Source organism: Oxyura jamaicensis, chromosome 2, assembly GCF_011077185.1.
Source record: "Oxyura jamaicensis isolate SHBP4307 breed ruddy duck chromosome 2, BPBGC_Ojam_1.0, whole genome shotgun sequence".
NCBI classification, from domain to species: domain Eukaryota; kingdom Metazoa; phylum Chordata; class Aves; order Anseriformes; family Anatidae; genus Oxyura; species Oxyura jamaicensis.
Genome location: NC_048894.1, coordinates 123,525,721 through 123,549,525, shown reverse-complemented (window position 1 = coordinate 123,549,525; position 23,805 = coordinate 123,525,721). Strand labels below are relative to the sequence as shown.

Below are 23,805 nucleotides of genomic sequence, written 5' to 3'. Positions count from 1 at the left end.
AGAGTTTGGGGGGGGGGGTTGTTTATTTTACACAAATCTGGGAATAAATCTTTAGCTCTCAGCAGACCCCAAATATTCCATGTCTTAGGTAGAGTCCTTACCACCTCTTTGAAGAGATTTTGGGAACAACTTACACTGAATCTCAAAAATGTTTTGAGGCACAAACTGAAGGCACAAACCAGATAGAATATGTTGTGCAAGTCTGGACGGAGTAATGAATTGCTGCTGAACATGATTGCTTTCCACTGATCTGAGTGGCTGAAAGGGCCACTGATTATGGTGTAAACCCAGCAAAAAGGTCAGTATTAATTTAATTGTTGGCAGAAAATAAGAGAAGCAAGATACGACAAAAAGGCACAGTGCTGTGATCGCAATTAAAAAGATGTAGTTTAAATACACATTAAAAATGATTATGTGCTTAATGTATTTTCAAAATTTGAATAGAGATATTTGCAAGGGTGAGCATTTTGTGACAATAACACAAGTACACAAGGTTTACAACAGTGCTATGGATTAAAAAGGGAAAGGGTATAAACAGGAAAGCATGGAATCAGAGGACAGTTAGGAGGAAAGGATTTCTAAAATCATAGAATATCCTGAGTTAGAAGGGACCCACAAAGATCATCGAGCCAGCTCCTCACTGTGCACAGGACCACCCAAAAATCAGACCATGTCATATTTGTTGCCTCTTTCACTGCACACCTTCAAGAAGAATTTGGTATGTCTTCTGTACACCCTCCAATGTGACAGTTGGAGATGACAATGACCTTTCTCCTTAGCATTCTTCCGAACGGATAAACCAATTTCATTCAGCTTTTCCTTGCAATTCATGTGCTCTAGACTACTAATCATCTTGGTGCACCTCTGCTGGACTTGTTCCAGAGCCTAGTGTGACGTACTCCAGATGCCATCTCAAAAGCATCAAGCACTGCTGGCTACACTTGCTAATGCAGCCCAATATGCAGCTTACCTTCAGTGCTGCAAGAGCACATGGCCACAGATGTTTTGTATTTAAGTTCTTGTTCACCAGCACCCCAGGTCCTTTTCTGCAAAGCTATTTTTAGCCATTCAGACCTCAGTTTATACTATTGCACAAGGCTTTTCCATCCAAGATTTTGCATTTGCCTGTACTGAACAGCATGATGCATCTCTCAGCCTACTTCTCAGCCTGCTGAGGTCCTTTCTGAATAGTAGCCCTGTGTGGTGGTTTTACCGTGCTAGACAGCTGAATACCACAACCACTCTCTCACTCCCCCTCCTCAGATGAGGAGGGGAACATGTAAAGGAAAGAACAACTCACGGGTTGAGATAAGGATAATTTAATTAAAGAGAAAAAAAATATTTTAAGGAAATATTATTATTAATAAACAATTCAACTAAAGGGAAAAAAGGGAAAGGGGAAGAGGGAAAGGGAATAGCAAAAAAAAACAAGTAAAGGCTATGTGGAAGTGCAGAGGAAAGAACCACAGAATCACAGAATAGTCTAGGTTGGAAGAGACCTCCAAGATCACTGAGTCTAACCTCCTACCTAATGCTAACAAATCTTCCACTAAACCATATCCGTAAGCTCTACATCTAAACGTCTTTTAAAGACCTCCAGGGATGGTGACTCAACCACCTCCCTGGGTAGCCTATTCCAGTGACTAACAACCCTTTCAGGAAAGAAGTTCTTCCTAATATCCAACCTAAACCTCCCCTGGCGCAAGTTTAGCCCATTCCCCCTCGTCCTGTCACCAGGCACGTGGGAGAATAGACCAACCCCCACCTCGCTACAGCCTCCCTTGAGGTACCTGTAGAGTGCAATAAGGTCACCCCTGAGCCTCCTCTTCTCCAGGCTAACCAGTCCCAGCTCCTTCAGCCGCTCCTTGTAAGACTTGTTCTCCAGACCCTTCACCAGCTTCGTTGCCCTTCTCTGGACTCGCTCGAGCATCTCCATGTCCTTGTAGCGAGGGGCCCAAAACTGAACGCAGTACTCGAGGCGCGGCCTCACCAGAGCTGAGTACAGGGGGACAATCACTTTCCTGGACCTGCTGGCCACACTGTTTCTTATGCAAGCCAGGATGCTGTTGGCCTTCTTGGCCTCCTGAGCACACTGCTGGCTCATATTCAGCTGACTGTCAACCAATACTCCCAGGTCCTTCTCTGACAGGCAGCTTTCTAACCACACATCTCCCAGCCCGTAGCTCTGTTTGGGGTTTTTGGGCCCCAGGTGCAGGACCCGGCACTTGGCCTTGTTGAACTTTACAGTTGACCTCGGCCCATCGGTCCAGCCTATCCAGATCCTCCTGCAGAGCCTTCCTACCCTCGAGCAGATCGACACATGCACCTAACTTGGTGTTGTCTGCAAACTTGCTGAGGGTGCACTCAATCCCCTCGTCCAGATCATCGATGAAGATGTTAAAGAGGACTGGTCCCAGTACCGAGCCCTGGGGGGCTCCACTGGTGACCGGCCTCCAACTGGATTTGACTCCATTCACCACAAAGAAATTACTCTCTATTTCCCACAAATGAGCGATGCTTGACCACGTCCTTGAAGCAGGGCCTCAACGCACGTAGCCGGTGTTCGGGAGGAGGACAGACGTTTTCGCAACGAGAGCCCACCCCTCCCCTCTTCTTCCTTTTTCCACCTTTTATTGCTGAGTGTGACATCATATGGTATGGAATATCCCTTTGGTTGGGTTAGGTCAGCTGCCCTGGTGATGTTTCTTTCTCACTTTTTTGCCTACACCCTAGGAAGGTTAGAGAGAGTCCTGATGCTGTGCCAGCACTGCTCAGCAGCAGACACAACACGGGTGTGATACCACTGCTGTTCTAGCTACAAGTGCAGAGCGCAGCATTGTATGGGCTGCTGCAGGGAAAGTTAACATCCCAGCCAGACCAAGTACAACCTGCCACCCAGAACACCAACTGCTTCCCACGATTTGGTCTCATCTGCAAGCGTTCTAAGAGAACATGCTATCTCATTGTCCAGGGTATTAATAAAGACTTTTAAACAGTATTGGTCTCAGTACTGGTCCCCTAAGCATGTCAGAAGTGCTAGGATTCCAACTGGACTTTGGGAAATGGTATGGAAGTTACTTGACTCACACCACTGAGTCTGAAGCATAAGCACTGGGAGGGAAGAGAAGAACATAAAGTATGATCACAGGAGTAACTCACACCACTCTTGGCCATTGTTTCTGTAAATTGCTGTTACCCAGAAAATACTGTAGATTATGAGTGACTGTCCACTTCTATGAATGTTCCTGTTTACACCTGATTTTGACCTGCTGAGATTTTCCATTGATTCCACTGATGTCTGGACTTCCCCATCTTGCTTTTTATAGGAAAAACAGAAAGCTTTCCATTGCATACTGTTCTCACCTAGTCCACCTTCTTACACTCAAAGTTATTTAAAAGGTGTGGCTATTATAAACAAAAACTTTAAAAAGTTAGCTAGAATACAAAACAATACAATATAATTTCTAAATTTATTTTGGATAGCAAATATTGTATACTTACATGGTTACAAATGTATACAATGTTTACATGTATACAAATGCTGTACGCTTATACATGCTTACATGTACAATATATATATTTTATTTTTTGTAAAAATCCTCAAGCTTAAAAACTACATTTCTTTAATAGCCAGAAATACAGAAACCACTGTATTTCATTAAGGCTTGTTGCCTCTACTTTTACTGCTTCTATTTTACAGGTAATTGACATTATTCCCTTTAGTCATTCAATTTCTCAACTGCCTTTTCTTTCAGCATACATTTAGCAACTCTCAGTACAGTTATACGTGTTCTGCTGACACTGCCCCCATATCTTGAATGGTATCTGTTTGTAAGTCATGGTTTTGCACTGCCTAACCCACAAAAAAAAAAGCTGTTATTAGGATCAGTATAAACAGAACATATCCAAAATGGCAGTGCAAATTAACACAACGGATCAAAACTGGTATCTGAACACAAACTTCTGCATGACACCCAGATATTTTTCTGTCTTCTATATCTATCTATCTAGAGTTCTTTTCTATCTAGAGATGACCACATAGGGTATTATTAAAAATTCATAATGCAAATGAAATTAAAGCAAGGCTTGAACTCTTCTAATGTGTGTATCTAGTCATTTCAACTGCTTACAGTTCGCTTCACATTTTAAGCCTAATTCAACAGAAAAAAAGAAAAACAGACTATGGGTTTCGAAATATGCATAAAATAATGTAGTGAGGCTTACATGACTTGGACTCTGGTGACGGTGGAGAGATGTTGGATACGGCAAGGTCACTCTTTGACTTTTTAGGCTTCTTTGCATTTACCTGCCAGGGTTTATCATAACTTCTGAAATCTCTCCTTGTCCCTTTATTTTCTGTTAAAAGAATAATATCAGGCAATTATAATATTTTTAGGGTCATTTTTGAAATACTTCATTAACAATTAATCCAGAAAATTCTAGTCTTATCAATGCAAATTGAAGTCAGCTCTTTTTGCACTCTTTTTGCACATGATAAACTTCATGTATTTCTTCTATTTCTTCATTTTCCTAAACACCAAAATTAAGAAATTCATTAATGTTTTTCACCTAACAACACATCTTATTTTTTGTTAGGAAGAAGTCTTTAACCTCTGTTTATTCTGTAACATTTGACTGCCTATGCTTAAAACTTTAAATTATATATAAGTAAAAGTTAATTTGTCAAGCAATTGACTATAAACAACTGTTGGAGATCTATTACAGTCTGAAACAGATCATCAGTCAATTTTTAGATACAAACCCAAACTTCTAAGAAGAGCTTGTACCAGAATATCAAAGTTAAAATTTCTACTTTAGAATCACAGTGAATATTATTTTGGATTTGTTTTTAATGCTTCTGAAGATCTACAATCATAAATTATTCACAGTGGAGTTCACAACATAGTGATAGCATCTTAAGTGCTGCAATAATAGCTTGTTGAAAATGTGGGTAGTAAAAAAAAAAAAAAAAGGAAAAAAGAGTAAAGCTCAATAGAAGCTATTTTTCACATCCATGTTCATGATACGTATACTGCTGGCTATATGAGCTCAGCCTATGCACATGAAATTAATTCAGTATCTACTGGACAAGCAGGATTTATTGTACATGCCCAAAACCACAGAGTAACACCTCCTCAGTATGAACATGTAAATCCAAGAAATAATACAGGAAAAGTATGGGAAAACTATAGTGGAGACTATGCCTTTCCAGCATTCAGAACATACCTGATGTTTCACTCTCTGCCCAAAGGGCAGCAGAGCCAGACAACGTTCTCTGAAGCTGACTGCGGTTCCCTTGTTTGGACTGAAGATGCTCAATTAGAAATGGGATTGGCTGGTCAGGTGTCTCCGTTATCAGCTTTGTCATCAACTCCTTTAGAAAATTTAGACAAAAATGAAAAATTAATGGAATATTGTACCTAACCTTATATTTACCAAAGTAGAGGACCATTAATAAAGGAAAAGACTGTTTGCAGGTTTTAAGAAAACAGCTGGTAACATCCATCTTCTCAAACTAATGCTAGCTTTGCCCGATGAATTGATCACATCTGAAATTATCTTAGCTTGTACATACATTTACTTGGTATAATTTATACAAAAAATTACACAAAATAGTGTAATTAGTGTAAATAGTGTAACCAGTGCTACCTGCCAGAATTTACCCAGAACAACCTGTTCATTCAACCATTCAGAACAAGAACATTTTCAGAGCAGTGAGTAGCTCTTCTCTGACCCACATAGGTAAGTTTCTTCTGCATGAAAGTTGGTGTATCAGGAGGGTTGATCCATTTTTTATTTCACACAGACATGAAATAGTGAATACACATTCATAACTGTGAACTTCAAGGTCTGATCAAACTCAGACAGCTATCTTTTAAAAGAAGTCTTCTAAACACTTTACTGTATAGGCACAATCAAATACTTTATTACATTGGTGCACACATGGATACAAAACCAACATAGGCAGGAAACCATTGCCACCCTATGTGATGGTATTTCATTACTGCTGATACTTCCTTACTGCTGGCCTCACAGGGTTGCAGAAAGAGAAACAGTCTTGATTTGTTGCTCAAATTCTTCCTGGCTCCCTACACATGAAACACAAATTAGGAATTTAGAAGGAAGATGCGGCTCTGTGCTCAGCATGTGTTCTGAGTGGAAATCAATGACTAATGTGGGAGGTGACCCTGAAATACACATAGTTCCACAGGAGAAAGAAAGAAAGAAAAAAAAAAAAAAACACCTCCACTGAAGTCAATAAATTACAGCAATGTACAACAAAATCATGAAAAAAAAAATAATAAAACAACAACAAAGTTGTTAACGCTCAAGTTATCAAGAGCAAAACACTCAAGTTATCCAGCATTACCATACTGGAACAGCTTGTCCAGAGAAGCTCTGGATGTCCCATCATCTGAAGAGCTCAAAGTGAGGTTGGAAAGGGCTATGAGCAACCTGATCCAGTAGAAGATGTCCCTACCCATGGACAGATGATCTTTAAGGGTCCCATCCAACACAAACCATTCTATGATTCTCTAAGCTATCTGCAAGCATAAATCTTACCAGAACTTCCACAGACTTAAGTTTCACTCTTCATCATTTCCGTGCACTAACATTTAATTAACAATTTTTGAAATAATAGGAGTTACTTGGTATTACCATCAGTTAGTTGTGTTGGAAGAAGACAGTTAAGAGTGAGCATAACAAAAATGTCTGTCATTGTTCAAGAGGTATTTGGATAATACCTCAATAATATGCTTTAACTTTTGATTAGCCCTGAAGTGATCAGGCAGGTGGACTTGATGATCGTTGCAGGTACCTTCCAACTAATTATTCTATTCTATTCTAAAAAAACAAAACAAAACAAAACAAAACAAAAAAAAACAGTAAAAGATGAGTAACAGCATGCAGTACTTGCAAGACGCACTAAGTTACATGTCAAGACTTTCTATACTTTTTACTCAAGTAGTGGTATAAAGAATTAGGTATAAGTGAAAAATTAAACAGAAACAAGCTTTCCATTTCAGAAAGAGAAATCAGATTTCAGAAAACAAAAAGGAGAAAATATCTCATCCTAAAAACATTAAATGAGGATCATCTGTGATTTGATTTTTGACAACTATCTACAGGGAACCTAAAAAGGTATAACTTCAGCTAGACTATCTCTCACTAAGGTAGGAGAAACCCTCTGATATATATCATACAGGAAAAATCCAGAAGTTTAAGTAATTCATCTTTTGATTGCTTAGCAACACTCTAACAGCAAACCTTTTTTTTTTTTTCTCTGCCAAAATGCAAAATTAGCGACAAGTGGAAAGATGTAATCTTGTGCTTGTAATGGGCCACCATAGCAGCAGGAATTCCACTGCAGAGGATTCTATTACAAAAGGAAAAGTGTCATTCTGTAACAGATGACTTGTAATTTAAATCATTTATTTGAATCGTGGCCTGAAAATATAATTTTTCTGTCTTAGATTAATAAAAACAAGATGATAAGAACTGAGAGACATGCATTGATACTATTAATTTTTTAAGCGATGAATGGCTGGCAATGTTAATAATACACTACAGAATTAATGTAGCTCTAGAAAAGATAATATGGAGATGCCCAAATGTCAATATAGAACCAATATTACTTTATTATTATTATTGACTTACTTGTCATATATAGTAAGAAATGGTCTTTAATTAAAAGAAACAGACCTAATACAATAGAACTGATTAAAGGGTTCTTTACCTTATACTGAGATACAGCAGTGAAACTGAAGAACGTAACTGCACAAAGTTTTGTTTTGTTTTGTTTTGTTTTTAAAAAAAAGCTATTCAAAGGTGTTGTGCAATCAGCTTCTATGCTCCTATTGAAAAGGATTACTTTACTTTCTGTTGAAATTTTGATAATAGGATCAGAGTGATCTAGAGGTCTTTGTTACCCCACAGCATCATCAGTTAATCAATTACACTCTGTGACAGCAATTAAAAAAACCTTTATAAGACCGATAGATATAGGCTATTTTTATCTATTTGGAGTAAGTAACAAATAAATTGTGTCAATACTGTACACCTGAAAGAAAATTAAAAAAAAAAAAAAAAAGAGAGAAAAAAAGAAATTATGTTCCTTCTTTATAAAGAATCTTCATAAAATGGAAACAGTATACAGTTCAAAAAACAAACAGACAAAATAAATAAATAAATAAATAACAACATCACTTATTTATGTGGCATCAAAGGACCTAGCTCCATTCACTCAAGCCTCAAGCTATGCTCTCCAAGCTTGTGACAAGTGGAAAGATAATACTCTTGCCATCCATAGCAAGCAGGCAATTACAAGGAAATATGTTATTTGCCTGTTGCTTGGCTAAAACACGGCAGGGAGGAAAAATTACACACAGGCTGTACTTAGCACTCAGCTCACATTTTAAGTAAAAACCTCATTTCACCTCCAATGAAGTGTATATTATAGTTTAGGAATGCCTACATTAGGGGAAGTCTTATTTTACCATCATTCCCTATTAAAAGGGAAACTGTCTTAAGCTTCCATTCAAATTATCTGAAGTTCATTTGATGCTCTCTGTTGCTTAGATGACATCTTAACAGACAGCAGGATATATGTACTCCATGGTACTCTAAATACACTCTTACAAGTTTAAAATAGTTCAAAAAAGATGACAAAAGTGAAGTTATTAAATAGAAAAACTAAAGTGTACAACAAGTTACAAAAATAAAATTCCTTTCTGGTTAGCAGCAGTCTGATATGACTCACAATGTGCTAAGTAGATAAGTTCTCACACATACACAAAAAAAGAAAACAGACCAACATTCTCAATGAAGCCGCCTCTGCATTAACAGCAGAATAAAAATGGCACAAGATAATTAAAGCTGGGATTCATTTCTTATGAAAAAATCAACAGATAAGTTTCAATTATGCATAAAAAAAGAAACACAAGATGTTTTTACATGTCTAAAAATATTACATTTTTCGCCTTTCTAGCCCAAATTTTTACATTATTTACTTTTTCCCAATTTCACCTATTAAAAAACAAACAAACAAAAAACACTTTTGTCTACCTTTACAACATGTTTTTCTATATACAGTAAATCTCATGACAATTAATACAAATTAATGGCATATTGGGTCTCCCTGATTCCAGATGAACTGTCCATCACACATGATCTCAAGAGGTGAAATAGAACTGCAAGATTACTACAGACTATAGCACTAGGGTGAAGACATTAATTTCTTCTGCTTCCCCACTGTACTGCCCCAAATCAAGTTCTGCCCTGACCAGAACAGGAAGAATTGGCAGAAAGGTGATACAAGCTCCAGAAACACTGGCAGTCAACTTTTCCAAGGATGTTAACTTGTACTGTACTAATCAAAAATAAAATGAGTTATGTATACTTTCTTCTGTAATGTTACATTCATATACTTTTGCATTAATTAATTTTACTAAACTTTATATGCTAGACTTTTAAAAAGTTATAGACATTTCCAAGACAGAGATTCATGCACATATTAAAAAAGGCTGCAAAAGATCTTGGGGGAGGGGCGGCGGGGAGGGTGAGGGTCCAAAGTAGTGACTTAATATATTAACTCTTTATAAAGAGAATAATTGTTCACTAATGTGTGCTGTCCTGAGGTCCTCTATTAGTTATTCACTGCAGGCTCAAATTTTAATTTCCCTGTGACTGTCCATGCATTTAATACAAACAAAACAGTCTTCGCAGTCTATTAATCATAGGCCAAATTACAAGAAGGCTCTAATTAGCTATGTCTAAATGCACCTACCAGGTTATTAAGGTAATTAAGAGACATTCTATCTTACGCTGTAATTGATAACAGTAACTACACAACAATTACAGGTTTTGCTTTTATCTATATAGATATCTACAGCCTACAGAACAGCATGCACAGATTTTGGCTGTACCGTGTTCTTACTTCATGGTTTAAATCAGATGTTTAAAGCAGTCAGAGTGAATTGCCCTTGAAAGACGTCTGTCCCTCTCCTGATCAAATAAAGAGACTAGGTGGCTTAGCTTGATCTTCAAGGTTTAGGTGAGATTCAGTTCAAAATTAAAACAATTAAATAGGGTAGCCTTCACACAGATGTTAGTTAATGAAGTCAAGGGAACCTAGAAAGCTGCTCAGTTGACTAGGCAGTGTATGTCTGATTAGGATAAAAAGAATTCCTCTCCAGTCTCTATTGACTGTATTGACTATTTATCCATTGACCACAATGGAGCTTAGACATTTAGAAGACATGCAGATGTATAAACTTAGCCTTGGTAATCACTTCATGGCAGGCTGTAAGTGAAAAAAGAAGATAAAAAACTGAGTGAAAATATGTGTAAGGAAGGTAATTTTAATAGACAGTACAAGTGATTGACACATTTGTTCTCTAGAACCCCTTTCTGATTTGTACAGTAATAACCCAATAAATTTTTAAAAAGCAACCAAGGGGTAAAATTAAATTTTCGCAATTCTTAAGTGAGAATGGAAAGGTAAACATCATTGCTTCTACCACAAAAGATTATGTTCTATAGAAATAAAGGAAAAATACCAGCTTCCTTCTTTCAGAAAATAGCCAGATCTTAAACCTTCTTGAGCAATTCAGACTTAAAAACAAAACCAAACAATCAATCAAACAAAAACTTATGGAATATATTAAAAATGGACTTCAACATATTTTAAACACTCATGAAATTATCACCTATGAAATAAATTATTCAACACAAAGCAAATCCCTGCATAAATATGGTTCATGTCCCTGTACCATACTTGTTTCAAACTAATAGAAAGAGAAGAACAGTTGAGAGGAAAGCCCTCTAAGATTAGTAGTACCATTCAGCCTGTTTGCAAAAAATATTCAGACATTTACCTGGAACTGACTACAAAATTCCAACCAAAACCAACCACCTCTTTCTTTACTCAAAGCCTCAACACCATCCATTTCAGCCCTAGCTGTGCAGATGAATTCAGAATTGGCATTACATATCATGGCACACACTCCACAAAGAAATTACTTTGGAAATACAACTAAAGAGAAAGTACAAAGCTGATATCACAGTCCTCAGAGTACTGATGCAAACAAAATTCCCCCAGAGGTGGAACTGTTAAGGAAAGCCATAGTACGGTAACATTTTCAGACTTAGAATACTATTATTCTAAGTCTCAAGCTGATCTTTTCATAGCTCAAATCAATATAAAAAAATGTTAAACTTTTGGTTTGCACAATGACAGATTTTGAAAAAAAAAAAAAAAAACAACACTTCACTGAATAAGTAAAAAAATCCTCCTTAAATATTCATCTATTAATTATCTTTACCAGTTCTATGACAAAAGATCAGTTCCTCGAGCTATGCTACTAACCATACACTTAGGGAGCCTCCAGAGAACAGAATGGATGCAACATATTCCATCCACTACAAACTCTGCAAACCACATAATCAATTCCCTCAGTTGGATGAACTAGCCCTAACATAAATCCAACTCATGCACATAGCAGTTGATAAAATATGCATCACTGATCTTAAACATCCAGAAACAAAAACCTTTTGCATGTATGAGGTCTGGTGGACAATTTCAAAGTTCCACTGAGTAATCTCATAATAGTTTATCAAACTCCACCATGCAGGTTTATAGCTTGTGCAGTAACCTCAGCAGCGGTTGCCAAGTTCTAAGAAGAGAGGAACTCTGCAGAGGACCCAGGGGTCCTGGTGGACAACAGGTTGGCCATGAGCCAGCAGTGTACCCTTGTAGCCAAGAAGGCCAATGGCATCTTGGAGTGCATTCCTGTTCTACTCTGCCCTGGTGAGGCTACATCTGGAGTACTACATCCAGTTCAGAGCTCCTAATTCAGAAAGATAGGGATCTTCTAGAGAGAGTCCAAGGAGGGTCACAAAGATGATTAAGGGCCTGGAGCACCTCTGGTATGAAGAAAGGCTGACAGACCCAGGTCTGTTTGGCCTGGAGAAGACTGAGAGGTGATCTGATCAATGTTTATAAATATCTAAAGTCCTGGAGGCAAATCACAGAATCACAGAATTGTAGAGGTTGGAAGGGACCTCAAGAGATCATCAGGTCCAACTTCTCTTTCAAATGAGTGCCAATGACATAGCTACAGGAAGTCTGAGACCTATCAAAAGAAATTCTGGGACCCTGGGAAGACAACTAAAGGACTCAGGAGCACAGGTAGTGTTTTCCTCAATATCCCCAGTAATGGGGAGAGACTGGGAAAGAAACAGGTGAGCCCAGGTCATCAATGCCTGGCTCCAAGACAGGTGCCTACACTAGAACTTTGGGTTTTATCATCATGGAAGAATATTCAATACAAGAGATTTGCTGGGGCCTGACAGGATCCACCTGTATCTGTGAGAAAAATCTCAAATAATTTTCTTCAGATGGGATCTTCTGTGAAGCTATTTTATTCGTGATTGCAATGGTGGGCATCCTGTCAACCAGGAGTGCATTTCAGTGAACAAATCATAACCTTTTATTCCCTATTACCCGACGCCTGATCACCTCCCCTGTTTCCTCATTGGCTGAGTACTACCGGTTCACAAGCTACTTGACGCTCCTCTATACCATATATGTACAATTTTTCTTTTTTTTTTCAACCCTTTAATTTCTCCTTTCTTATGCTTTGAGAACTTGTGATCTTTGTTTTACTGTTCTCACACTGCTCATCCTCTTTTCCTCAAGCTTCTGCCTTATTTTGGAACAGTGAGGTCTTCTACTGTCCACTTATCTACTTAGCATTTCTCCTTATTATGACTACACAACTACCTTGTAATAAAGAAAAATAATTCTCTACTGCAAAAACACAACTTTGTTTCTCACATACCCATGGGGGGAATGTTTCTGGGTCCCTAACCTGGTGAGACTGATGGAGATGGCTTTAAAATATGAGCAAATTTGGAAGAGAACACTATGAACACCAAGGATATGCCAAGTGATGGTGCAGCATTGCGTGAGGATGGCAAGGATAAGGGCAACTGTGCCACTCCAGGGAGCGCTGTGGGTTCATGAACACATCAGAAATGCTTGCATCCCAATGCACACAGTATGAGGAACAAATGGGATGAACTGGAAGCATTGGTACCTTCCCAGAGCTACAACATCACTGATATTAGCAAGACTTGGTGAGACGAAACCCACAACTGGAGTGGAGGGCAGGTGAGGTGGAGCTGTTGTGCTGTACATAAGGGAGTGATTAGACTGTACAGCCATGGCCATTAGGGTGATGCAGTAAGGAGCCTCTGGGTGAGGATTATGGGGATGGATTGCAAAGCAGACGTTGTATTGAGTGTCTAATATCAACCACCCAACCAGGACAATGGCACAGATGAGCTATTCCATAGGCAAGTGAGGGAAATATTAGGATTAGTTGCCTTCGTTCTTCAGGAAGGCTTCAACTTCCCAGACATAAACTAGGAATACCATACTGCCACAGCAAGTAAGGCTGGGAAATTCTTAAGGCAACTTCCCATTACAAGCACTGAGTGAGGCAACTAGGAAGGAGCCCTCCTGGATCTGTTGTTTGAGAACAGGGAATGGCTTGTGGGAGAGGTGACGGTAGGTGGCTGCCTTGACCACACTGATCATGAATTAGTCGAGTTCAAAATTTTTGGTGTAAGGAGACAAAAGGTCAGCAGGGTTGCCACCCTGGACCTTAGGTGAGCAGACTTTAAGCTTCTCAGGGAACTAGTTAGCAGTGTCCCCTGGGGATCAGCTCTAAAGGATTTATGGATCCATGAGAGCTAGCCACTTTTCAAAATTCACCATTTAAAAGCTCAGGAGCAGGAAATCCCACTGTACTGCATGTCAAGAAAGTAAGGCAAAAGACTGGACAAGCTGAATAGGGAACTCTGCCTAGAAGTAGGGCAGAAGAAAATATATGAGCTCTGGAAGCAAGGTCTCACTTGACAGGGAGAGTACAGAGCTGCAGTTTGCATACGCAGGGAGAAAACAAGAAAATTCAAAGTCCAATTTAGTTGACACTTGCCTCTGTGGTTTTGGACAACAACAAAAAAACTTTTTTCAAGTAGATCAACAGCAACAGCAGGTCCACAAGAAAACCTGGGCTAATACTTGGAGCAGATGGTCACCTAACAAGTAAGGAGAAAGGCGTGGGCACTTAATGTCTTTTTTTTTTTTTTTTTTTTTTTTTTCTCCTCAGTATTTGTTAGTAATTACAGGTATTGGGCTTCCTGGACTTCAGAGTTGGAGTATCATAACTGGGGGAGCAGTGACTTTCCATCTGTGGTCACTGGAATTGTAAGGGAACAGTTGTATAGCTCAACATTCAACAAGTCCATGGGGTCAGAGGGTATTCACTCCAGAGTGCTGAAGGAATTAGTGGATGTCACAGATAGACCCCTCTCAACAGTTTACCAAAAGTCATTGGAGTCGGCAGGTCCCTGTTGACTGGAAGCTAGCCAACACTATATCCACCTACAAGAAGGGCAAGAGAGAAGATCCAGGAAATTACAGACCTATTACTCTAACCTCAGTCCCTGTAAAAGTTATGAAGAAGATTGTCCTGGGTGCTATTGAAAAGCACTTAAAGAACAAAGCTATTAGCAGACATAATCAATGTGGGCCCATCCTGCCTTTGTAATTTGATCTTCTGTCATAAGGTCATCCACATGGTGGATGAACAGAAGGCAGTGGACATAATCCTTGTGGATTTCAGTAAGGCCTTTGATGAGGGCCTTTGCCCTCATGGCACCCTGCTGGACATGTCCAACTGCGAGATAAACAGGTTCACACTGCACTGGGTGATGAATTGGCTCAATGTTAGAGCTCAAAGCATTGTAGGAAATGGAGACACATCTGGCTGGTGGATGGTCACCAATGGTGTTCCTCAGGCGTAAATTCTAGGGTCAGTCCCTTTCAACATTTTTATTGATCTGGATGCAGAACTGGAGTGCATCCTCAGCAAGTTTGCTGATGATACTAAACTGGGAGGTGCTGTTGACTACCTGGGGGGAAAAGAGGCCTTGCAAATGGATGTAAATATACTGGAACACTGGGCAATCAGCAATGGCATGAAGGAAAGGTATGAATGGCAAGGGAAAACACCAGGTTCTGCACCTGTGATGGAGCAATGCTGGACACAGGTGTTGTGGTTTAACCCGGCTGGCAGCTAAACACCACACAGCCGTTCGCTCACCCTCCCCCCTCCCTCTCTGGGATGGGGGAGAGAAACGGGAAAGTGAAGCCTGTGGGTTGAGATAAAGGCAGTTTATTAAGATAGAAAATAATAATGATAATAATAATAATATGTACAAACAAGTGATGCACAATGCAATTGCTCACCACCCGCTGACCGATGCCCAGCCCAACCCCGAGCAGCCGGCCCCCCCCAGCCCGGTTAGCCACCCCATATATTGTTTAGCATGACGTCAGATGGTATGGAATACCCCTTTGGCCAGTTTGGGTCAGCTGTTCTGGGTTTATCCCCTCCCAGCTTTTGCTGCACCCCCAGCCTGCCCGCTGGCAGGACAGAGCGAGGAGCTGAAAAGTCCTTGGCATAGTGTAAGCATTGCTCTCCAGCAATTAAAACATCAGCATGTTATCAGCACTCTTCTCATCCTAATCCAAAACATAGCACCCTACCAGCTACTAGGAGGAAAAATAACTGTCCTAACTGAAACCAGGACAACAGGTAAAGACTGGGAGATAAGTAGCTGGAGAGCAGCTCAGCAGAAAGGGATGTGTAGGTACTGGTCAACAGCAGGCTCAACATGAGCCAGCAGCATGCCCTGGAAGCCAAGAGGGCAAACTCGATTTTGGGGTGCATTAAACACAGCACAGATAGATGGTCAAAGCAGTGATTCTCCTGTTATATTTAGTGTTGCTGCAGTCTCACCTCGATTATTTCATGCAGGTACTTGAAAGCACCCAGAGGATAGAAACAAAGCTGGTAAAAGGACTGGAAGGCATGTCCTGTGAGGAGAGGCTGAGGATACTTGGATTGCCTGGTCTAGAGAAAAGAAGGCTGAGAGGCAACCTCACTGCTCTCTGCACATTCCTGAGAGGAAGCAGAGAGGGAGGCACCGGCCTATTCTCCTTGGTAACTGATGACAGAACATGCAGGAACAGCACAAAACTGTATCAGGAGAGGTTCAGACTGGACTTTATGAAAAATTTCTTTACCACAAGGATGGTCAGACACTGGAACAGGCTTCCTAGAGAGTTAGTTGATGCCTCATGCCTGTCGGTGTTCAAGAGAGATTTGGACAATGCCCTCAATAAAATGATTTAACTTTTCCTTAACCCTGAAGAGGTCAGGCAGTTGGACTACATTAGCTTTGAAGGTCCCTTCCAATTGAATTATTCTTTTCTAATATCTACCTGAATCTCTTGCTGTATTTTTCCTTTGAGGGTTTCTTCCTCACATCTTATTTTCGATATTTCAGATATCTTTGACCCTAATTCATTATATCACTTTGAATTCACAACATAGCTTCAAACACCTTTGCTCTTTGGCTTTATTGATGAAAGTTTTCCTTTCTTCCTTTCAATCATTTCAGACAAGAATGCTGTCAAAAGGGAGGACACTGGTACTAAGTTACTCTAAAACATTAACTACTTAATGGTAGTAGAACAAAAGGACAAGAACATGCTATCTCTCACATATGCCAAGCAGGTCAGCAGTATCACTTTTCCTCCCTTGCTTTTCAAATCACAACTATTTTCCATGATAGCTGCCACTTCTTTCAGCAGTCCTCTATCTCTGCATAACAATCTCACAGTTGTGGAACCATTCTTCCTATATCATTATCTGGACTCAGTAAGGATTTATCAAGCAAGGGTAGTTCATATTGAAGTAGAAACACCAAGGTTTCCCTCAAGTGTAATTCTATCCTGAAGACAAAGCACTTCACTGTTCAACCAAGAGAATGAATACTGGTCTTCTGAAAGGTTTGTAGGATGTAAATCAAAAGGACAAGGGCTAAGAAAGAGTATTACAACGTAAACTGATTTCCTTAAATTACAGCCCTAAGACAACTCTGACTGTGCATTCCTGTCTTTCCTAAAGCCTAGCTCAACAAGTTATAGCTGATCTTTTTCTGATCAGCTGAAGTAATCTTTTTTCAGTTTCAAGGTCTAAGGTGAAGCCATTCGTTCCTCAGTGTTCAATGATTCATTACTGTAAGTGTTAAAAAAAAAATCGCATCATATTTCCAGTTTAAGTTTCATTGACAGTTTCTACATACCTGGAATAGACTAATAGACACTTTTTTTTTTTTTTTTTTTTTTTTTTTGAGGGAGGGTTATACTGGAAATTAAAGGTAGATGGTAGATATTTTCATGGCTGCTAAGCACCCACCAGCTGGTCACAAACTCCTGCCCCCTGCAGAATGGGGGAGAGAACAGGAAGAGCAAAAGCAGGAAAAAAATGTGGGTCAAGATGGAGAAAACTTCCATGGAGAAATGAAGAAAGAAAACAAACAAACAAATACATAATAAGTGAATCACAGAATCATTAGGGTTGAAAAAGACCCCCAAGATCAGATGGTCCAACTGTCCCCCTACCACCAATATCACCCACTAAACCATGTCCTTAAGCACCACATCCAACCTTTCCTTAAACACCTCCAGGGACAGTAACTTCACCACCTCCCTGGGCAACCTGTTCCAATGGCTGACTGCTCTTTCTGAGAAGAAATTTCTCCTAATTTCCAACCTGAACTTCCCCAGGCGCAACTTGAGGCCATTCCCTCTAGTCCTATGACTGGTTATCTGTGAGGTTGACCCCCAGCTCCCCACAACTTCCTTTAGGTAGCTGTAGAGAGCAATAAGGTCTCTCCTGAGACTCCTCCAGACTAAACAACCCAAATAGGTATTTTGATCCCACTGAGATATTATGAAAATGGCTGGGGTCATCCCCTCCCTGGGTGGGCACCTGCAAAGGCAATCACCCACCACTTCCCACAAGCAGACTGATGCCCAGGCAATGCCCAAGCCATGACCAGTTTGAAACAAAATAATCCCCCGTTTTTTACTGCTGAGCATGACATTACACAGTATCGAATATCTGTTTGGTCAGCTCAGGTCAGCTGTTCTGGCAGTGTCATTTCCCAATCTCTTGCCCATCCCAGCTTGCTCTCTGAGGAGTCAGAGCAAGAAACAGAGAAGACCTTGATGCTGTGCAAGCACTGTTAGGCAATAGCTAAAACATTGGTGGGGTGTTACTGATAACAATTTTAGTCACAAATCTAAAACACAGCACCATATGGAACGCTGTGAAGAAAATCGACTCCATGCCAGCCAGACCCAGTATAGTACCACTACAGTAATGGTTATTAAGGGCTTATAGTTGGAGATTAGAAGGAAAAGGTTCTATTTGGGAAAAATAAATAAATAAATAAATAATGACTCAGAAAAGGACTTAAGCGTAGGTAGTTTTGATGCATCAGAAGTAAATAATTATAAAGCCATGTGTCTGCTTAAAATGCCGTGATAATCAGATCACTGTTGTGTGACTGAAAAAAAAATTAAGCATTTCTTTCCTTCCAGAAGCCTATCAAAAAAAAAAAAAAAAAACACCAACACCTTTAGGTCTTTTTTACAATTTATGTATACAAACATTTTGCAGATTGCTAACAATTATTTCTGGATGACTTGGTCAATATATATTTTCATAATGTATGCAGCAACTACCACCCCTGTCATGTGCTTTTATGTTTTTGATGTTTTGTTTTTTTGTTTTAGGCTGTATCAATTATCCCAGTAAAGTTTAAAAATGTAAGTATATGTTTCAAAATTAGATCACACATTAGATATGCTGCTGATAAATTAAAAGAAAAACTTACCAGACATACATGTTGCCATTTATCAGTTCTCATATTGTGGGTTGTGTTTTTTTTTTTTTTTTTTCTGGTTCTTATTTTCACAATTTAGGGGAACTAATCTGATCAATTCATCAGTGCTTAAAGAAAATTACTATGCAGGACAAGATTTTATATTTTTTCCAGTAAGTGTCTCATAATATCTATGCACAATATCAGAAATACGATATTAATAAACTTGGTCTAGAAATTAAGAGTCCCAATTTCACACTACTTAAAGTCCCAGTTTTCAACACAGTTACTCTTAAATTTTCTGGCAGAAGAAGCACCTAAATCCAAAGTTGGACAACGTGATGTTTTGTCTAAAAGCTGGTGAAAGTACTACCTAAAATTCCTTGCAAGGAACACACCCATTCCATCCATAGCCTGAAGCTGCATCACAACCAGCAAAGAACAGGCCTACCTATAGGGCAGAAGCAACAACCCAGGTACCCCTACTTTCTTTACTCCACTATTACCTGAAAGTTGTGCGCTGGGTTTTGTTCCCCTAAAGGCAGCACAGCCTCACAGAAGGTAATGTCCAATCCATTTGGACAGAACTTCTAAGAGCTACAAGTTTGATAGACTTTTGCTGTGCTCCACTCTCCCCCATTTCATATGGCTGTCTACTACTTTCTACACTTTTGTCTATTGTACACACGCAGCATATACAACTGAATAATAAGATTATGGTTTTGTAGAAAATCACTAAGTGCTTAGTGGCAACACAAATTGAATACACTTGTGATCGAGTCATTGCTTTAGAGGTCCAGTGAAATTCTCATTTAAGTCAACAGTGAAAATGCTGTTAACAACAGAAGCAAAAAGAAGATAAAAGTCAACTTCTGAAAAGCTCAGCCACATCCAAAATAAATTCATAGCCTAAGTAAAGACTCTTTTCTAACACCAAGAGTTTCAGCATTGCTTAATTTCACAGTATGGAATTTTCCTAAGAAAGAAAGTGTCAGGCTAACTCAGAAACCAATCAGTGAAATATCTCAAAGCAATCTGAAATAGATAACAAATACAGAGCTTAAACACAATAAAAAAAATTGTTAGAGGAAAAGGATTTCTTGTTTTAATGCAGAAAAAAAATACATACTTACCGCGGCAAAATATGCAGAGCTGGAAAAACTGAATATACTCTTTTATTATTATCATTATGGGTACATGTGGAAAAAAATAAAAAAGTAAAATAGATATTCCAGTGTTTTGCATTTATTCAAGTGAATGCATTCATTAGAATTGTAATGACTGGACAACTGAGGTAAATCGTAATTCATATATTAATTAATGTATTCATAATACAAACTCCAAATTCTACCTAAAACATAAAAGCGTAATTCATTCTGTTTGTAGAAGACTTATTTGCTGTAAAATTACTTTAACACAAATTTGATATTACAGGCTGTGATGTATCTTCAAGTTACAAATGTGCATAGTCCATGAATTTTCCATGTAAACAAGTCAAGTTAAAAACATTTACACATAACAAAATGGCTCTTCATATACATGAAATATTGACATGCAAAATGAACAAGCTAAATTTTCTTCACTTCATATTTCATCACTTTAAAAGCTTGTCAAAATTTTGCTAGCTGTGTAAAAAAAAACAACTGGTGATGACTAGTCACATTACAAAGGCCTGATATTTTACTCAATGTCCTCTGAAGACAGCAGTACTGGAGTGAAGAAAAAGTGACAACAGGACATTTATGACATTTACATGTCATCTGTTAATGTTAGAAAATTTGCTTAAAATCATTTTCCTACTTAAAAAAAAATAAATTATATTTTTAAAAACTACTAACCATATGCAAAACCATAGCACCCAAAGCAGAACACCAGCAATAATGAGCAGAGCTTTTCCACTCTCTTCCAAAACAACAGTTTCCTGAGGAAATTACTGCAAGTACATTAAGGGTGCATACCACTAGAGGAATTTCCCACTGAAAACTGTTTTGTAGTCATCCATACAGCAAAAGAGAAGAAAAGTGCACTCAAGATTAGGGGGTGAGCTCTGGGCGCACTTATCAGAATCCCAGGTGAGTACCTTGGCCATCCAGCAGAGAGAGGCCAGCAGAGGGCTATCAAAATGATCAAGGAACTGGAGCATCTCCCCTGTGAGAGGCTAAGGAAGCTGGGACTATTCAGCCTGAAGAAAAGGAGGCTCAGGGGTGATCTCATCAATGTCTATAAATACATGAAGGGGAAATGTAAAGAAGACAGACTCTTTCCAGTGGCGCCCAGTGACAGCACAAGAGACAATTGGTACAATCTGGAAAGCAAGAAGTTCCATCTAAACATCAAGAAGCACTTCCTTACTGTGCAAGTGACCAAGCACCGGCCCAGGTTGCCCAGAGACGTTGTGAAGTCTCCTTCCTTGGAGATCTTCAAAAGCCATGACATGGTCCTGGGCAACCTGTTATGGGTGGCCCTGCATGAGCAGAGGGGTTGGACCAGATGGCCTCCAGAAGCCCCATCCAACGTCAGCCATTCTGGGGTTCCATAAATTTGCAAGAGTAAAAAAAGAAATCCTAGTATTATTAAAATGCCCAAGTACAAATTTCAGCATACAATTTCAGACCTTTTGGGCCATTTTGAGGCTGTGACCCAATTCATGGTTTGGACTGAAATTGAAATCAAGTCACTTGCATAGCAGTATTTAGGTAGTGACTTGCTATATAAAGTATTCTGAAATTACTCATTAAACTAAGATACCAGAATCATACAGTGGCCATAAATTTAAAATTAGAAATAATGTATCTATCCACTGACATATCTACTTTATTTAATCAAGGTCCTTAAAATAAATTTAATTCTGAAGTATAAGCACAATCAAATGGATGATTTTAATCTAATGGATTTTTTTAATAATTTTTTTTGAGCATGGCTTATTACAAAAGAGAGTGAGTGAATCTTTTTAATTTTCAGTTCAACCATTTAAAATTAAAGCTTTTATTATTGGATTTCAAACAATAATTTAAAGGCTTGCAGGCTTATGCATGTACAGGGGAATGTACTGGGGACATTATGGGCCAATAAAAGACTTCAACATATTAACTGAAAGTTCAGGGAAATTTAGTTACCCCAAACTAAAATTGCATCTTGATAATCTCCATAATATTCATACCATCAGTTTGACATGACAGTACCCCAAGTACAGAAACCGTAAGTGAACCTTTGTAATCTGATACACTTTAGGAACACATTTTTTTTTTAATCCAAACACTTCAGGATCAAACAAAGCCAATCATGGGGAAGTGATCACAATGCAAGATTGCTGTTTTAAGGTAGCTGCCTAAATAACCATACTACAAGCCTGCTGACACTGCTCTGCAAGGAGGTGGGAGGTGTGTCTAATCCCTGCAGGCTGAACAGGACACTGAGCACAGGATCTCACAGTCTCTGAGCAAGCGAACAACAGAAGGACTCTGTTGTTACTTCTTCTAACCATATTTTAAATTTAAAAAGCAAACTTTGATCTGTGCTTCTTTTTAAGAAAGACAGTTCCTGATCTTCTAGAAAAGATGGAGTGCTCTAAAAATAATTAAAAAAATAGTAATAATAAAAATTAAAAATCAATATAAAAACACAAACCCTGGGTAAACAGGTTCTTTGCTTTCCTAGTTAAGGCTTTGGATGGTGCTTTTACACACAAATACAGTAGGATACCTGGGGCAGAATGCCCTGAAGTCTAATAAAAATAACAACTGGGAATAGACAGTGTTAGACTGCATGAAGTTACAGGATGAAAGTACCTAAGAGCTTTAGATTAATATGAACAAAATTTGTATCTTGGCTGCATACAAAATTGTGGCAAGCAGCCCCAGCTGCAGGGAGAGGTGATAGTGACATTGTATTTCAGGTTTGAATAGGATTGGATTCATATAGATTAGCTTGAGCTTCTCAAAGTTACAGACCTATCAAATATAAAACTTCATCATTTTTAAAGATGTATGAAACACACTTAACATGTTTAAAGTTTCACACTTAAAGAGTAATGACTCAAAAATAATTTAGAATATTGATTCTGTAAGGCCACTGTGGGATCTTCTGTCCATGTAATAGAGTCCTTAGATGTAAACAGCTGTGGAGATTCATATCTCCTGAGGTCTGACAGAGTTGGTGTTCTCTGACCATGCCTACTGTGTGCCCAACATTAATCCCTTAGAAATGCACTAAAGCCAAAGTTAGTGTCACACATGCAAAATCTCATTCAGACATTAAAACCTTATTTTCAATGAAGCCTTGGCCTGATCGTTCCAGAATATGAAGTTTGCCTCTGCAAACTGCCACTTCAATGTCTTCCACACTTTCACCAGCCCATGCAAGTAACACATAATATATAAACCATTGGATAATGGACATTATGAAGCAGCAGACAGATGAGCCTATGATGGCAGAAAAATAAATATTCACAGCCATCAGGTGCCCATTAGCAGACACTGTTCAGATAGCTTTTGGAACAAGGGACAGTATATCTTGCTTTATCTGTAAAAGGCAAATCAATATTACTTCTCCCATGGAAAAAGGATACAAGGAACATTGTGTTACAACAACATCACATTTACTCAAGCTGTATAGAAAGATAAACATGAGATGATGTTTAAATAAATTTTACTTTCCAGTTATGTAGCCAAAGTTTTTAAATATTCTGTATTAATTCTATGTATTACAATGATTACATTTTTTTTTAAATCTTGACCCCCCCAAAAAATAATTTAAACTGTTCATAGGGAAGTTCAAATAATAGCCAGCAATTACAGTCATACAAAATTGAAGACAGGACTCACCAGAGGACTAAATAGGGAAGTTCTAACACAGATTTAATTATCCTGACTTTAGCTGTCAAAGTTAACCCTATATTTACTCAAGTAATGAAGTTAACAGATGTTTAGAATTTAAATTATGTCATTTACAGATTTTTCTCTAGCAAAGCAGCTAAATAATTGTTGGTAATAGTCT

The 23,805-nt window shown here is 38.7% G+C and overlaps 1 protein-coding gene across 1 annotated transcript in view; it reads right to left on the bottom strand.

The window, feature by feature from the left end:
- The window catches only part of C2H8orf34 (chromosome 2 C8orf34 homolog), a gene marked incomplete at its 3' end in the record, with an annotated part of 188,417 nt that overhangs the window by 147,069 nt on the left and 17,543 nt on the right, over window positions 1-23,805 (bottom strand). Inside the window, exons 2-3 of the mRNA XM_035317217.1 lie at window positions 5,227-5,374; window positions 4,225-4,356 (exon numbers count right to left, since the gene is read on the bottom strand). Coding sequence (XP_035173108.1) covers window positions 4,225-4,356; window positions 5,227-5,374 — 280 coding nt within the window. The remainder of the gene's footprint in view (window positions 1-4,224; window positions 4,357-5,226; window positions 5,375-23,805) is intronic.